The sequence below is a fragment of the Corvus cornix genome, chromosome 1A (assembly GCF_000738735.6).
Source record: "Corvus cornix cornix isolate S_Up_H32 chromosome 1A, ASM73873v5, whole genome shotgun sequence".
Classification (NCBI taxonomy): Eukaryota; Metazoa; Chordata; class Aves; order Passeriformes; family Corvidae; genus Corvus; species Corvus cornix.
The window spans coordinates 73,243,525-73,261,390 of NC_047057.1; the positions used below are offsets into that span (position 1 = coordinate 73,243,525).

Here is a 17,866-nt window from a genome sequence, read left to right on the forward strand (position 1 = left end):
CCTACACGTCACCCATATGCGGATTCACATTAATTTACAGATAGGGAAAACTAGAACCCAGAAAGAGCAACTAGGATGCCCTGAGGCACATGGCAAATGACAAATTAACCCTGGGCTACCTCACATGAAAAGCAGCATCAGGCCAGGGCTGGAGCAGTTCTAAGTACAGAGTTACGGGTCACAAGGGACCATTGCTAGAGACTTGTCCCATTCTAAGATTTTTTTCTTGCCCTCCTCAAACATCTGCTACAAACCACAGTCAGAGGGGAGCTGGACCTTTGGTCTGATCCAGTACAGCTGTTACTACGTTCCCTCAGTTTCAGGGATCAACCTGACCCCTCAACACTGGATACAAACACGCTTAGACTTGGAAGGAGTTCAGTTTTAGGACCTTGCTTTATGAATGTTTTGTATTAAAATGATTTATATGAACACATTTGCTCTTTGGATCTGGCAGCAGCCTGCGACTAGACCCAGCTTTTCTTAATATTTTGGGCCGTAAGCCATCCAGCTTGGGGATTTATTCATCTTAACATGTTTAGCTTTGTAAGCACAATGCAGTAGTTACTGTTGTGCCTCCCGGCTGCTCTTCCATTTTTTATAAACTCATTTTCTCTGCTAACCTACTTTGAATTTTTTCTTCTAAAGCTGTTTTTAGTCTTCCCTTCTGCCCCTTTTCTTTTTACTCTTCCCCTGCCCCCTTTTTTTCCCCTTCCCCCAAAACACTGGGATAAAACACTAGTGATTTGAATAGGCTCCAGCTTCTATATCCCGACTTTAGAAATAATTGTTCCTACTAATCCTTTTGAGTGCACTCCCAGTTCCATATATTCAAAGAGCTGTCCCCCACACACACAAACACACCCGATTGCTTCTGTTCAACAGTCAGAGATCATGCATCAGCACATTGTAGTTGCTGGTGCCAAGCAGTTCTTGAGCCCCAAACTCACAAACTGCTCCTGAGCTATGGATGGAGGCTCCTCCACCACTGCCACCACCCTTCCCGCCTTCTCCTCATCCCAGCTACCTGGAAAAGAAGAATTATCTTGTATTCCAGCTCAGCCCTGCAACCTGCCAGTCGATTCCTGGATCCCTTCAATTCAGTATCATAAATACACTTAACGAGGGAGTTTAATATAGATTTGGTAACACAGTTACTTGAGTGATACATAATTTATGTTGCCCTGTAGCATAGGAAGCCTTGAGTGGCGTCAGAGGGAACAGATTCAAGAAACTTGCCAGACAGCAGCACAGAGTGCCAAAGGGGGAGAGGAATGGGGGAGAACAGGGAGACAGCAACCCAGGAAGGCGGTGCATGAAGCAGAGGAGCTTGATGGCAGGAAACAGCGTGAAAGACAGACAAGGGAAAAGGCACAGGGCGAGAAAAGAATGGAAAAGGAGAGGATAAAGGAGGAGAGGAGGAGCTGAACTGAAGATGCAGACGGGCAGAGAGGGTCTGCGGGATGAATAAGAGATGAGGAGAAGCTCGGAAAGGCAGAGATGAGGAGCAGAGCACGCACACGCGATGCGACAAGCAGGTCTCTGCAGGCTGCGGCTGCCGCAGCCGGGCGGGAGCGGAGCCGGCTCCGTGTCAGCCGCAGGGCAAGGGCACGGAGAGGCGCCCGGCCCTCTGGGGCCCCGCTGGCCCGTGCCTCACCCCGCTGGCCCGCCAGGGCCGGCCCTCAGCCCCGCTGGCCCGTGCCTCAGCCCCGCTGGCCCGCTGGCCCGTGCCTCAGCCCCGCTGGCCCGCTGGCAGAACGCGAGGCGCGGCCGCCTCCAGGAGCTGCCGCGAGCCTTCAGGCAGCCTTGCTGCTGGCGAACGGACGGGCTCTGCTGGCAGTCTCGCCCAGCTGCACTCTCATCCTTGAGCGACAGCAGTGCCCTGCTTTGGCACCCCTCGGCTCGAGGGTGAGGGGCCTAAATGCTGCACTGTGCGGGTGTCTCTGCCCACGAGACCTCACCAAGTCGGCTTGCAGGTGTGAGACGAGACACAGGAGGCAGACAAAGCAACTGGAGAGGCCAAGTTTGGTAGAGCAGAGAACATGAACAGTGCTTGTCAAGCACACAGAATCCATGCCTGCCACTTGCCTAGGCTTCCACTTCTGAAGAGGCACTGGCTGCCAGCTCCTGGAAGTCACTTTTTGGCTGGAGAGCTCTCATCCAAACAGTTGGTCAATGAGCTCTCTCTGTTAAACTCACCAGTGACCTGTCACAGAACCTTAAGGACACCTCAGAGATAGGTCTCCATCTGGACCAGTCTGGTACATGGGGAGAGATACTAGGAAAACATCTCTGATTTATTTTCTGGGATTTATGCAATAGGAACTGAAGGCAACACAACACTTGGCTCTGAACAGGACCCCTGGTGAGCAGAACAGATGGCTATATTAAAAGGAAAAAAACCCTAAGCACAACTGGACTAGCCAAGAGCCTCCACACAGGCTGAGGAGGGGGGACTGGCCCTGAACACTCAGTTTTCCTTCTGCCTGCAGTACCCACCATGAGGTTTACTATTACTTCTGTTTATGGAAAGCAGCCAGGATACTTGCTGTTGTGCCAAACTGGAGAAAAACAGGCTTTGCCTCACCAAGTTCACAATACAGTTAGTACTGACCAAAGTGCTCCTCGTGTGTCCCTTCTCTGGCACACGTGGGGCTGTGCACAGACCTGCTTCCCCACCCACGTAAGACTCTGCCAGGGAATCCCAGCCCATCAGGCGAGCAGGCATCTGGTCATCGCCACTCTTCCCGGTGCTGCTGCTCTCTGTGCCTGGGCATCTAGGCTAAAAATATTTGTTCCCTTCACCCCAAGTGAAGTGGTCAGGAGCTGCAGGGAGTGAGCTTCCCTGGTAAAGGACAGTAGCCAGTAACTGTGCCCTTAGAAGCAGAAGCACTGATTGAGAGCCAGGCCTTTAACCCCTCTGCTTTCTGCCCACAGCAAGGGGATTGTGCTCCTCTCCTACCCTGCAAGATGATGATGATGACTGCCGGGGTGCTTTAACCTTCACCAGCCAATGCTTACAAAGTATTTCTGAAGCTGCTGACTGGCCAGTGCTGGGGAAACATTCCCTGGGTTTTCCCTGGTGCCTGATGCTGTGTGGGGCTGGCTGTTCACGGCCCAGCATAGCTCCGTGGCAGCCATCTCTGTGCTTACCCCTCGGAGTGCACAGCCTACATTTGTGTCTGTTTTCTTTGGCATTCTCCAGCATTTCCCTTGGAAGTAATGGCCAGTCATACAGTTCCTATTCAGACATTGCCCTCTGACAGACTGCTCCCATAAAGATTATCATTCTCATACTTGCGAGCCTCATGCTGTTCCACTGCCTCTTGCAGGCTGTTCTCCCTGGGGACAGGGTCACAAAACCCACAAAGCACACAGAGATTTGCAATTAGATCTGCTCTCAATTTTTTTTCCCCCTAATCTGAAAAATGTGACAAGTAAACTGCAGGTTTTGTAGAAATTGTCCAAGAAAATTTAGAAAAGCTTTGTGCTCCCCTTGACCCAAAATCTAGCAGCTTTGAAAGAAATATTTAGATGAAGCTCCTCCAAAAGTTTACAGAAGAAAGTAGCTATTTCTTGTAAAAATAAATGCATGAAAACCCCAAAGAATTTCTCTCGAAAACTAATTTTAGTGGAAATTCTTCAGGTAGTTACAGTGAGCTGTGGAGCTCAGCATACCCTCTGGTACCAGAGCCTGGTTTCACACGCCTGGGGACCTGAGAGCTCCCTACAGCAAAACCAGAGGACAAGTTGAGAAAGAAAGAAATAAAAGAAAAACTCCATTATTTTCTCACCACCACTCGTGGTGATACTCATCCTTCTTTGCATAAGAATTCCTACAAAAGTTAAAAATAACAATAGAAGTGGGAGTTAAATATTTGTGTGCATGTGCACACTTTGAGTAAGAATCAAGCCTCCAACTTAGAAAACATAGATGGGTGCCTCACTCAGTCCCTGAGGTGATCTGTAAACCTGTGCCAGGTTTACACAAGAGAAAAAGGAAAAGGGAATTTGCCTGAGGTCAGACTGAAGCCAGCAGGGTCTTTGCAGGGAAAGAGGCTGTTTCATATGGAAACATCCAGAAATGAGACTCAGGAAAGTAGCTCCAGCACCAGTTCATCCAGTATGGCTGGGATGGAATTTTTCAGGTCCTAATTTCCCTACTCTTAGAGAGTGGGCAATAGTGAGAGAGCCCCCTGGGGAAAGTGCTGTTTCCAGCAGACGTCCTGGCTCTGCTACAACGCTTTTAAGATGAGCTTGGTGTCTGACTGCCAGATCCAGCTCTTTGACATGTTACAGAGAAGAAAAGGCAGTGATCTCCACTTTCCTAAGAGGAACCCTTTCAAAGTGACTAGAAAGTCACCAGCTCTAGCCTGATGACATAAATCACTTTGGTGAGCCTTCAGGTATGTCCTGTGACTTGACTTAGGGCTCTGTTTGCCAAAAGGGAACCATTTAATCTCTTCAGTGATACCACACAACCTCCCACAGCTGTCTGGGCAATCCTCCTACAGGGAAACCCAAGTTGCTTGTGAATCAGCTCCTGAGCTGCAGCGGTTTACAGGACTGAACTTTAAAGAAAGCAAAAGCAGAAATGGTCTTTGGAAAGCTGTGTGTGCATTCTGGCAGCTCAAAAAAAGTGCCACAGCCATGCATACGCACCCCACAAACAGTGGTTCACTGGTGACAGTTATGGCACAGGCATCCCAAGCAAATCCATCCTCCAGCATTAATCCAAATGCCAGGTCTCTGAAGAGTCCTGGTATGTTTAAGCTTCTCCTTATTCAAGACATCAGGCTGAATAAGGATGAATAAGCATTCATAGCTGCTGGACTAGATGGAACACTGAGGGCCAAATCCATAAAAACCTGGATCTCTGTAACTTTTCCTTGCAGCATAAGGAGTCACGTGTGCCATGTGCTGGAGTGTGTCAAGAGAAGGGCCACGAAAGTGGTGAAAGGACCAGAGCACAAATCTCATGAGGAGTGGCTGAGGGAGCTGGGGGTGCTCAGCCTGGAGAAGAGGAGGCTCAGGAGGGACGTTATTGCTCTCTACAACTGCCTGAAAGGAGGGTATAGCCAGGTGGGCATTTGGGGGCTGCCCATCACAAATCTTAAGCTGCCCAAATTCAAGTTTAGTGTCCGACTTTCATCATCCATTATCCTTTTGGAGATCCCTCTGGATCTGCCTGGACTGACAGAACTTGGAATCTACAGTCACACCTTTCCTATTGTGAAGGTTTCCCAGTTCCAGTTACTCCACATGGGAGAGCAGCACCTGCCTGTGTTTTCATGTCCCAGATGGGAACATGCCATCACACTCATCCACGTGAGAAAAGCCCACGTCAAAGCTGTCTGTTTTCACTGCCTGATCATCTGGGACACAGAGCTCAGGACCTTGCAACTCTGCCCCATTTCACCCTCCAGGTCAAGGAACGTGAGGGCAGCTCAAAAGAAGGATGTGTTTTCATTCAATAAGACCTCCTGACTTGCTTTATTTTTCTCCACGAAAGCAACCAGAAACAGATGTCTCAGCCTCCTGGTACCAGGCACTCATTTAACAGCAGCTCTGCCCTGTTTGTACAGCACCCTTGTTCTCACACCCTTAACTCATCATTACACAGAGATAAACTATCAATGCTCAGCCTTATGATACTGCAGGAGGGGGGCTGATTCTTCAGGAACAAGGAAAACAGCACATGAGAGGAATCAAATTGCCAACCTTGCACCATTTGGTATTGGTTCCTTTCTGTTTCAGCAGGATCACGTTTTTAAACCATCTGAGGGGGAGCAGTCCCCCGACATAGGTTTCTAAAATGCAGTCACAGAACCTGACCTTTTGGTGGCCTCCTTTCCTCAAGATGCCTCTACTCTGCCCCCAACACCACACTGTAACGTTTGAGTCTCGAACACCTACACACTGCCTTGGAGTTTTTACCAGTTCTTTGGACTTCTACATTTACCTCCTTCCAGTATCTTTTACCTTCTACCCTCCACAGCAAGAGACACAGGCTTTGCAAAGGAACCACATAACCACAGGAATGCCACTGTCAGAAACTGTAACAGTTAAATGCTTTGAGCTAGTGTTATTAAAAAAACCCCAACCAAACCAAAAGCCCTTTCCTACCCCAAGCTTGTCCCTTGATAGGGATCACAGTTCACAACAGACACAGCCTTTCCCACTCACCTTTTTCACGCATCTTTGTCACATCAGGGTGACCACAACCCCCTTCCAAAACGCAGCCCCCGTTTCAGCATCGGTCACACCCCCACATACACTGCTCTCCCAGGATCACTGGCTGGTTCATGCTCTCCCAACACAAAGAAAGCCGCTCTTGTCCAGGGTTGCACACAGAGACCCAAGGTCACAGCATAACACACGAGCCATGACCCTTCTCTAGTGACCTGCCTGGAGCATGGAGGAAAGATTACATTTCCTGCTTTATCAGGTACAAAAGGAGCAAAACAGAACTTACCATTTGATGTAGGCACTTCCAGTATGCACCCAAAGAAATCTCTCCCCCTTTCCCGAGCAAAAGAAAGGCCGAGGCTAGCCCTTAGCCCTGGTTTTAAAGGGCGTGCTGAGAGCAAGGCTGCTGGTCTCCACGGCACCTGACAGGAGGCTGATTACTCAGAACTGAAGCCTCTCTGCTATATAGAAGCGTTGTTTTTCTTTCTTTTTTAGAAAGACTAGCAGTGTATTGCAGATACAGCTACATCTTTTGTAACTGTTGCCTTTGCAATTACCAGCTTATGAGGCTCTGGGTGAATGCAAAACTATCATCCACTTCTCTTCTTTTATTTTTAACCACTTGGGTCAAGACAGCAACAGGTGAACTCACTTAGCAATGGATGGCTAAAAGCAGCCAAATTACCTACACCTTGTAATTAGGTTAAGGGCAACCAGGTGATTTGGCCTTTGTAAACAGCTGTTTCTTTCCACTGCCAAAAAAACCTGCCTGACTGATTAATTAAGGTTAGGTGTGATGGATCCCACCCCTTGTCTTGTTGCATTTTTGCATCAGTGCCCGATGTTTTGAAGAAATACTGCCCTTGGTTTCAGAAATAAAACCACGAATCATTCCCTCTGCCCTAGCATCTTGTTGAAGACAAAAGCCAGCAAAAAGTGTTCAGAGGAGATATAAAGCCCAGCCATTGACAGTCAGAGAACCACAGAATTGTTTATGTTGGAAAAGACCTTTAAGATCATCAAGTTCAGTCATTAATCTAATACTGCCAAGGCCACCACTAATCCATGTCTCTAAGTGACACATCTGCATGTCTTTTGAATTCCTCCAGGGATGGTAACCCAACCATTTTGCTAGGCAGCCTGTTCCAGTGTCTGACGAGCCTTTTGTTGAAGAGAGATTTTTCCTAATGTCCAATCTAAACCTCCCCTGGTGCAACTTGAGGCCATTTCCTCTTGTTACTGTTGCTTGTCACTTGGGAGAAGAGACTGACCCCCAGCTGGCTACACCCTCCTTTCAGGGAGCGGTAGAGAGTGATAAGGTCCCTCCTGAGCCTCCTCCTCTCCAGGCTGAACACCCCCAGCTCCCTCAGCTGCTCCTCAGATCACTTACTCTGCAGACCCTTCACCAGCTCCACTGTCCTTCTCTGGACTCACTCCAGCACCTCAAAGTCCCTCTTGATCGTGAAGGGACAAAAACTGAACCCAGGATTTGAGGTGCAGCCTCACCAGTGCCCAGCACAGGGGGATGATCCTTTCCCTGTGGTCCTGCTGGCCACACTATTTCTGATGCAGGCCAGGATGCCACTGGCCGTCTTGGCCACCTGGGCACACTGGTGGCTCATGTTCAGCCAGCATCTCCAGGTCCTTTTCCACCAGGCAGCCTTCCAGCCTCTCCTCCCCAAGTGTGTAGCGCTTCATGGAGTTGCTGTGACCCAGGTGCAGGACCCAGCTCTTCATCTTGTTGAACCTCACACAAGTGGCCTCAGTCCACTGATCCAGCCCCTGCAGATTCCCCTGCAGAGCCTTTCTACCCCCCAGCAGGTCAACACTCCCACCCAGCTTGGTGTTGCCTGCAAACTGAGGGCGCACTCCATCCTCTCATCCAGATCATTGGCAATGATATTAAACACAAAAGCCAACCCGAAGAGAAGATCTCTCTCTAATGCCCTGTAAGTTTGAGGCTTGTCTGTGTCCTGAAGGAAGAGAATTTAATATTCCTTGCAAAATCCCTGGGTTTTGGATAATCTACGTTATTGTAACTCTGGACAAGCTCGTTTTCCACAAAAATACCCATTATTTTTTTAACCTTGCTGAGCTCTTGCTCACCACAAGTATCTTGTGCCTACTAATACCACGAGGCGACTGTGAGGGGAAACTGGGTACTCTCAACATGCAACTTTGACTCTTTCCCAGACCTTCTAGGTAAACCCCAGGGAGAAGAGAGCATCCCATTGGACACAGATGTGTGTGTTGGTTTAGCAATGCATGTGATGCCTCCTGTCTCCCCAGGGCGTGAATCCTCACCTGCGGATCAACGGGCCGATGAACATCAACCACTACGCGACGAAGAAGAGCGTGGCAGAGAGCATGCTGGACGTGGCGCTCTTCATGGCCAACGTCACCCAGCTCAAAGCCGTGCTGGAGCAGGGCACATCCTTCCAGTACTATGCCACCCTCATTGTGCTCATCAGCATCTCCCTCTTCTTCCAGGTGATGATTGGGATTCTTCTTATCATCACTGGTAAGGTGGCCACCAAGGCGCGTGCACCCTTGCAGGGTGCTGCAGGGGCAGGGTACCCTGTGGCTTGGCTGGCATGGGGGTGGAAGGGAGAAGCCTCTTGCCCCAAAACATTCCCCTCTGTCTCCATCCAGGGCTGCAGGAGGGTTGAAGGTAGCATGATGTGGGTGGTAGGGTGGTCTGTGTTACTCAAAATGGTGGGTGGGTTGTTCTTCATTTGCACACCTCTGAGCACAACTGTTCCTTCACTTTCTCACTGCTGACCCCCTGTCCCAGTGAAACAGCTGGGGTTTGGCCAAGCTGGGCCTCTTGCTGCCCCTACTGCTATGTGCTCCTTCATGGAGCTCTTGCAGACACTACATTTTAGCTGTATTTTACATCTCACTTCATCTGGGGCTTAACAGAACAATTTAGGCAGAGCTATGCCCTATATTAACCTCACATTTAACCGATCCCATGGTTCTCCTAGTGCCCTACAGACAGTACATTAACACCAGCATTGGTTTGCCCAGTGCTCCATTTGATACAGAAGCTGCTGTATTTCAGTCTCCAACACATTCCCAGTGTTAAACCCCTGCAAAACACTGCATTTTCCTGTATATCCTACATGGTTTTTTATGGGGCACAGAGAACTGGAGGCTATGGGAAATCCGGGACATGTTCCCTCCCCTGTCGCACACGCCACAGCTTTTCCTGGTGGCAGCTGTGATGGCTGGAACCAGCTGGGAGGAGAAAGGGCACAAGGGACCATGACAAGGCTGCTGTTTGCATGGCTTATTGGCCAGACAGCCCTGGTAACCAGGGTATTCCTGAGTCCAAAGGGATCAACGTCCATGAGCCAGGACCAACCCCAGCCGCGTACCCAGGGCTGACAGCTGTGCCAGCACATATGTGACATCTGGGTGTCAAGGAGGAACTGGCCTCCCGGTCCAAGCAGAGCCCTGCTGCCCTTGTCTGCCATGTCCCACAGCCTGCCCTCACCACATCCCACGGCCATGCAGCGCTGGGGGGACCATGGCATGTGTCTGGCTGGTGTGCAGCAGTAACTCGCTGATTTAGGGTCGGCCCGTTGCAGGGCCACAGAACCTCCATGGCAAAACAAAGAGGAGCTTTTCTCTGCTCCATCCTTCTGTGTCATCCTAGAGCAAGCTGTGGCTCCTGTAACATTCCTGTGATTATTCCCTCTGCTCTGTGGCCTCAGCACTCAGGGGCACCATGGGTATTTACCACAGGGGGAGGGGGAGGCTTGCAAGAGCTGGGGGACTTGGAGTCAGTCTGCAAACCCCTCTCTCTTTTTGCACTGTGTTGCACAGCTCGTTTGAACCTGAACGATATTGCAAAGCAACCCCGCCTGAATATACTCAACAATGCTGCCACAGCTCTCATCTTCATCACAGTCATCCTCAACATCTTCATCACAGCCTTCGGGGTGCAGAAGACCGGCCTCTACCCTACCAGGAATTTTGGACCTTATTAATTCATGGAGCGATGGACTCAGGTAAGAAAGGGTGAGTTCCCATCACTGCCAGCCCCTAGGAGGGCTCTCAGTCTCAGAAAACATCTCCACTGCAAGGGGGAGAAAGCAGAGCTGCACAAATTAACAAAGCCTTTCCAGAGGCACGTTGCTGTCCCACAAAAACCTGCAGCCATTGAACAAATTCCCTCAGAGGAGGAGGAGTTCTCCTCATTTGGTCTCTAAAGCAAGAACACCAAACATCCCAGTTGCTGGGATTTATCAGCAGCAAGTGGTTTTGGGAAGGCTGCAGAGTTCATGCTAGATACGAACACCAGCTGTGGACGGCAGCTAAAGGTGGGGAGGAAAACCAGGTGTGTTCTGGGAGGAATTCAAAGATGGCAGCACTATGTGAGCAGAAGAAAAGCAAGGTGCTGGGTGAGATTGGGGGGGGGAAGAGCTCTTCACAACAGCCACTGTGGTTTGGTAGGGACTGTTTTAAGCACCTAATGCTCATTTTCAAGGAAGCCCTGTAAATAAGAGTTCATCCAAATGCTTGGGTTCCCATGTCACATCAGTGAGGGAATGGCATGTTCTTAAATCAAAGCACTTTAGCTCAAGAAGCAAAATTCACGTTTCTTGCTCACATGACCAGCAAAATGTAAACACAGTTTAAATGCCACACACCAGGGCAATGGCCAAGGAGAAAGCTCAACAGACACATGCTATGGTGAGGCCGGGTGCAAAGGCCAGAAGCCTCTCCAGAAACACTGCTGGTTTGGGATCCAGAAGGGGGCAGGTGCTGAAGAGCAGCACCCAGCGTGTGTAGGGGCAGTTGTGGCGCCGAGGGACCCAGTGGCTGTGGCTGCTGCTCTCCGGCCACGCAGCACAGAGGAGCCTGAGGTGACCTTACCAGCATTTCTTGTCTTCCCTGCAGGATCTGAGCAGTGCAGCTGGAAGGGAAAGCTCTCCTCCACGTTTCCACTGACCTCAGCAGGAGCCAATTGACAAATCCAGAAAACTGGGTTAAACTTCAAAACTCTGTGTGTGTCATAGCACACTGGCCCCTTACTGTAATGCTTTTGCAGTTCTGAGGGGTGGGAACATCACCTTTCCAAGCTAGAGCAAACTCTGCAGGAGAAAACTGCAGGAACAGCAGCAGCTATACATTTTAAAAATGCAGTTCTGTAAATCTCTTTTATTATTTTTGCTGCCTGCTTCATATACTCAATATTGGCTCATTTGGTAGAGAAGACTGATTGATTTACTTTTTAGGCTAAATAAATAAGTCTGGCTTTTTTTGTGTCTCAAACATAAGTTGATGCCCTTAAAGCAATTCTATCTAGTAGTGCACCTCCCAAATGTTGGAATGGATTTCTCAAACTAAAAAAGAAGTTTTCCTAGGAGGATAGAATGGTGTGTGCACATGAAGATAGCTAGAATCAGTTCAAATGTTTTCCTGGTTGTTTAAAATTAAATGTGACATAGTTAAGAAAACAATCAGATCTTTCCAGCATTGGAATGTTAACAAGGACAGAAAATAGTTATTGTGGTCTGATGTCATCATCAGGGACCTTCCAGGAATGATGTCAGAATAGCCTGACAATATTTAGGAGAAAATGAAGAAACATTACACATAAGGGGACAGCCCAGGCTCATTGCCACAATGAAAAATCACGGTTGCATAGCGTATTATTTGATTTTAAAAATTGCCATTATGGTTTAAAGTCTTAACACTAATATAAATGTTTTAAAATATATTTGGTTTATATTGACAGCTCTGGTAATTCTCTTGTATTAGAACAATTTGTTTCCTTTAAAAAAACCCCTTTGAATTAATGAGTTTCCAGATTTTTATGAAAGAGTAAAAATTTTCGATCCTAATTTTTTTAACTCTATAGTCATGCTAAAAATGGTATTTTAATAGCCTTATGTACGCCTATTTAAATAATTACATGCTCTTTTGATTATTAAATGATTTTTGCCATTGTACTGCAGAATCAGAGTTCAATAAGGACTTTTCATGTTGTATATCCTTGCCACCCCTGAGAGAGAAATGTCATGAAAGCATCCTCACACCGGTCTTCAGGAGCTACTGGGAGTGTCTGACAGATACAGACAGACTTCATTTGTACTCTGCATTTGGCTTTACAACCCCAATTTTCTGTGTAAGTCACACGAGGTGCTTTTTTCTGAGAGGGTGTGAATGATCCTGCCCACGAAGGAGGTGGGTAAGGGCACGGGCCAGCAGCAGCTTAGCACCTGAAACTGACAGGGACTTTTTTGAGCTGAAGGAAAGTTGCATAAAAAGGGGAGGGTGGAAAGTACCAGTTATGTATTTACCAGAACCTGAAGTGGCAAAGCTGAGCACAGTCTGGCCTCTGGTGAAGCAGGCAGAGACTTGCTCCCCACTTGTTCTGGGGGATGACAGGTCTGGGGAGACTCTGAGTTTGCTGCTTAACCTGGTCCTCAGTCTCTGCTGTGACTGGCAGCAAACAGGGGTGGATGTTTCTGGGAAGCCTCTTATCCCGCCTCCTCTAGAAAAATGCTTCACTGTAGAGGTAGCAAAATGAGTTGTAGGCACAGTGAAACCACAAAGCCAAGGGCTCTCAGCCACTGCTGGCTGGCTGGGTTCATGGAAATGTAAAAAACTACGTATTCTGCGTGCAGACCCCAAACCCTAGGACTCATGGCTTCATGGAGCAGGAGGCAAAGCAATTAGCACTGATGACTGAATGTAAAGAGAGGGAAAAACAGAAAAGATTCAACTGGGAAAGAAGCAGTGGGGGGAATTTCATTACCAGATCTTAACTTCATCGTTGTTTCAGAGAGCAACTAGATCGGGTATGGCAGCACGTGAGGCCTGCATGAGCACAGAAGGCTTCTGTCACCCATCCCAGGCAAGCAAAAGGCTGGCAGCACATTGGAATACTTTCCCTCCATCACCTTTAATATCAGTTTCTTGTTATAGTAAAATCACACTCATTAGCAACCGTGGCTGCCTTTTCCCCTCTTCATGTGTGACTCCCATTGCTGCCAAGCTTTTGATACTCAAAGAACGCCCAGTTGAAGCGAAAATGGCCAAAACTGAATCCAAAGAAGCAGGTGCAGTGAAAGAGCGGACCTCCCATTTGTGTATGTAGGCTGTGCCAAGTACCGAGCTCAGGCCTAGGCTCTCACCTGTGGTCTTCTCCAGGAACTGTCCTCTGCTTGCCAGGAGGGTACCACTGTTTCCCACATTCTCTCATCACATCACACCCATGTTTTGCTGGAATGTGTATTTGTCCACTGTTTCCACCTTGTTTCACATGATATACCCATGTAGACAGCAAAAAACCTGGGTTTTTGCCATCCCATTTTCTGCAGATCTGGAGGGGACTGAAGCAGGGCTCACTCTTGGCTAACCTTGCCCACTGCATCTCCCACCCAGCTCTTGCTGGCTTGAGCAGAGAGTGATCTCTGGTGCTGGCTGTGCTTTCAGTTAATGAAGAGAGGAGCAACACCTGGTTTCTAATCCCTGCTGCACGGTGATGTGGGTGCAAAGTAACACACAGACAGAAGAGAGCTCTTGTAGGAAGACAATGTATTTATAAAACACGAGGGAGAATCTGTATATCCCCCAGCTCCAACAGAGAGGTGGCCCAGGAGTCGTCTTGAAGGCACAGAGCCACTTTAAGGCAGGTAACTCAAAGGGACAACTCAGATTTTCAACACAAGGCATCTGTATCTAAAAAACAATCAACTTCAGACATTTGTAGACAATGAGGAGAGATGTTCATACCGGGCAAACATCAAGACAACGATGAAACAAATCATAATTTTCACACAATACACTTTGCTCAGATTAAAAGCCAGCCCTTCTTCATTCCCTTGCTGACCTGCAAAGCAAGCCCGAGCACCACAGCTCAGGCCTGAAGACACAGTCACATTTGTAGGCAGAGCCCCCTTGCCCTGCACCTCACACTCGGTGGCCCGGACTCCCCAGCCTGGTCACATCCCACCGTGGGGAAGGTCTCTTGTGCAGCATGGTCCATCATCTCCCCAGCCACAGAGCTTCCGCAGCAGCTTGCTCCTGGCCTGGTGCAAGGAAAATCCTATGCAACTGACTTCCTCTGGCTGTCCAGGCAGGACACAGCCAGGATGCACATGAAGGCCAGAAACCCCAGCACAGCTTCCTAAAAAGATCCTGGTGACAGAAATGTGACCAGCTGTTGAGGGGAGTCAGCTTCCTGGCCATGTCCTTTCACTGCATGGCTGAGGGATCTGCTCCTGCTGTGCTTCCTGCTCTCCCCCTCTTCGTGACTCTGTCTGGGGAGAAAAACTGCAGCTTGTTTTGGAAGAGGGGCAGCAGCCCCAGAGCGAAGCCCAGCACTGCTCCTGCAAGGTTTGCTGCTGGCCAGTAAACTGGGGACTGTGAGCTCCCTCCCTACAACCTGCAGTGAGGTCTCTGAGCATGTGGGCTGCAAGACAGGTTTTGTCCCCAAGGGCTCTCCAAGCTCCTCCATGGAGGCTGCCTGCTAGTGCCAATTAGTGTTTAGCTTACTACTGCAATGCTTGGATACCAACTGAGAATTCCCACTGGAAGGGAAGAACATTTGAGATGGCAGCCTTGACAGTGGGGAAACTGGCCATCAGAAAACCAGTAACTCCTTACATCTCCACCAAGGAGTCCTCATGAGGTAGTTCTGCTTACCACTGGCCTGGGCTACAAGCTGTGAAGGAAGGAGTACAGTCACAGCTGAAAAATGGGGGCAAAATCCTCAAATTCTGCTGGCAGTGCTGCAGTGAGGGGTGCACCCTACTGTCCAGTCCACTCTTTGCTGGCTGTCCTCTGTGGTGGGGAAGAGGGGCTACTCACGTCATTTAAGCCAAGTGAGTTACCTTCTGGATGCACCTAACTCTTGCCAGTGTCTGCAGGTGAATGCCAGCTGCTAACTTTAGGAGCTGCAGACCACATCCACAGCCAGATGTGAAAGCCCACAGTACAAGTAACTCTTGCTCCCTGTGCTCGACTTAGGAGCTGCCACCGAATCCAGCAGCTCTCCACCTGCAGACCGGGCACCATGCTGGTCCCAGCTTGATGGGGCCAGACAGCTGGGTCTGCTAACGCCTCGCTCGCCGTGTCCCGGCTCTCGCCCTCCCGATAGCCTCTCCCCATTCCACAGGGATTGCGTGACACAGCCAGCCTGGACAGGCTGTGCAGGCACAGTCCTGGAGCCTGGAAAGCAGCTCACCTGCACACTCATGGAGTTGTGCCTGTGTCTGAGGGAAGCACAAGCTCTGACATGCACCCAGAGCAGCACTGACACTGCACATTCCAGGCAGAAACAGAGCTTATTGCAACATTGCATCATGGGGCTCTGGTCTCCCAAACTCTTATAATACTTTAAAAAAAAAAGTGTTGACTCTGTCAGCCTCTTCCCTCTCACCCCAACTGCAGTGATTTAATTTCTTAGGATCTGCATGGGTAAAGTATTTTCCCTCAACAGGAAGACTACTCTGGCTTGGGCAGCTGGCTAAGGCTGCCTCTTCTGGGATATTCAGTGTCTCCATTCTGGCAAAGGCTCCACGGATTCAAAGACACAACCACCTCCTGTCTACATCTCACCACAGCTGCACACTGCACAGCAGAACTTTCTGGTATCTGGTTGACCTTTTCTAAATCCATCAGTCACAAAACCCAGATTGATGCAAACAGATAATTTGACACAATTTCTATCTCACATGCCAGAACTTGCACATTCAGTTTTCTACTGCAGTAGCGGAACTTGATGGACTCGTCGAGCACCACAGACCCAGTAATAAATGAATGCCTATTCTGAATTGGCATCTACTCCACCAGCAAAGAGCAAAAAAATCTAGTACCACGTCAGTTTTGCTTGTATTCTGCATACATCCAGTACTCCTTCCCAGCAACTCCCCAGAGAACTGGGCACCATGAGCAGCATCCTCTGCCACACTCTCCTCTCAAGCTTGAGACCAATAGCAGCCTTTTCAGCATGGTATGGGGACACTGAAGCTCCAGTGTAAAGCACTGAGTGAGCTGGGATTTCTGGGTTTAAACAGTCTTCTAAAATGGTTACAGGGTAAAATAATCTTGCCTTACACTTACAGGAGTTTTAGGGGATGAGACTTCCCTGTAGCACCAGGCCAGCTCTCTCTCCACAGTTCTTGCATCAGTGACAGCATGGGTTTGCCCATCCTTTTATTCACTCATCTGTCCTCACTGTTCATTACACCCAGTGCATGTGCCAAGACCTGAGGCCACCTCCTCCGTACCAGGCCAGAGCTCCCAGGGCTGCTCCAGAGATGAAGCACCAGCAGCTGTGCTGGTTCTTCAACCAAGAAGCCTGCTCTTGACATAAGAGTCAAGCTACGACAAGACCCAACTGTGAGGCCATAACTTATTAAATTAACTTTTAGATGCTGCATAAATGTACAGGATTTTGAGAGCTCTGTCTCCTCTTCTGACAAATCACAATATTTCAACTAATAAAATATTGCCACTTCTTCCCTGCTAGGATTTCCCTGATATTGTTAGGACAAACACACGTCTGTCAGATAAGGCTGCAAAGTTCCTCCTGAGATGCCCTGTTAGCTTCTCTGTACAGACCCTCCACTACCCTCAGGCAGTGGATCAATAATTCAGGTGGAATTGTAACGTCACCCTTGCCACTCGCCCAGCTACAGGCAAACGTGGCTCTTGTAAGGGAAATGTATTTGCATCTCCATCCATGGCCCATAATTTGCTCAACACGAGCACAGTTTTTCCTAATGACCAAAGGGAAAAGCACAGAGAACCATCTAAGCACCAGCAGCCTGAAGTGCCTATCAGCTCCTCCGCATCCAGATTTCCTTGAGCCAGCGCATGGGCATGTGGGTGCAATACTGATCAGAGAACTTTGGTCCCCGGTCCAAAACCATGGATACTGGAGAGATGGCAAAGGAAAGGAAATGGGAGGAAATGGGGATGGTTGTGGGTTCTTTTTTTTTTTTTTTTTTTTTTTTCATTCAAGTATTGAATGAGAAGCTGCGTTGCTCTAAATAAACCATTCTGGGCTTAGGTGGGATTTATGTTGTTTGGTGCAAGACTCAACAGGAAACAAGGCACCTCTCCCACTGTACCTTCCACCAGACTGCATGGCAGGAAATGCAAGTCCTTCACTTGTCGACATCTCCCCCACATGCCTTCCCAGCCACACATGGATCCCACATCTTGGATACGATGGCTCACAAGAGAGGCTCCCACTCCGCTAGCCTGATCATCCCTTCCTCAGCTATGCCATCCCATCAGAGGGCTCTGGAGGCAGAGGAAGAGTTTGGGCACTCGGCTGTGTGCCCCAGTAAAGTGCACATCTGGATGAGATGGTGGACAGCTGCTGAACAGCTCTGGGATTGAAGGCTACAGTGTCTTCACCTGGCGTCGGTTCCACATGCCCCGCTTCGAGTGAAACCAGTGGAAAAAGTTTCTCAGGGAGAGACGCTCCACCTCCAGCCCAGCCTGTAAGATCCTGGCAGAAAGAAGAGTAGACTTAGGGAAAATTTCATCACAAAGGTACTGAGGGACTCAGCCTCAGGAAAACTCTTAAGTTGTGCTATTGACAAGAGACTGCAAGCAAATTGGATAGTCCAGAAGAGCTCAGGGGCATCCCATAGCCATAAGCAGAAATCTAATGACACTTTCTGAGTGCTTATGCACCCTTGAG

At 49.0% G+C, this 17,866-nt stretch overlaps 2 protein-coding genes across 5 annotated transcripts in view; one reads left to right on the forward strand and one right to left on the reverse strand.

Moving 5' to 3' along the window:
* The window catches only part of NINJ2 (ninjurin 2), a 46,024-nt gene extending 33,857 nt beyond the window's left edge, over positions 1-12,167 (forward strand). For 3 of the 4 annotated variants that reach the window (XM_010404098.4, XM_019288746.3, XM_019288745.3), the window contains exons 2-4: positions 8,479-8,710; positions 10,021-10,205; positions 11,098-12,167. In XM_010404098.4, coding sequence (XP_010402400.1) covers positions 8,479-8,710; positions 10,021-10,184 — 396 coding nt within the window. In that variant the 3' untranslated portion in view covers positions 10,185-10,205; positions 11,098-12,167. Of the gene's footprint in view, positions 1-8,478; positions 8,711-10,020; positions 10,216-11,097 lie in introns of all 4 variants that reach the window. The other variant, XM_010404099.4, reaches the window with a different exon arrangement.
* A 1,559-nt stretch (positions 12,168-13,726) lies between these two features.
* B4GALNT3 (beta-1,4-N-acetyl-galactosaminyltransferase 3) overlaps positions 13,727-17,866 on the reverse strand; it is a 64,711-nt gene continuing 60,571 nt past the window's right edge. The window contains exon 20 of the mRNA XM_039571102.1: positions 13,727-17,671. Within this exon, the coding sequence (XP_039427036.1) occupies positions 17,563-17,671 (109 nt within the window). The 3' untranslated portion in view covers positions 13,727-17,562. The remainder of the gene's footprint in view (positions 17,672-17,866) is intronic.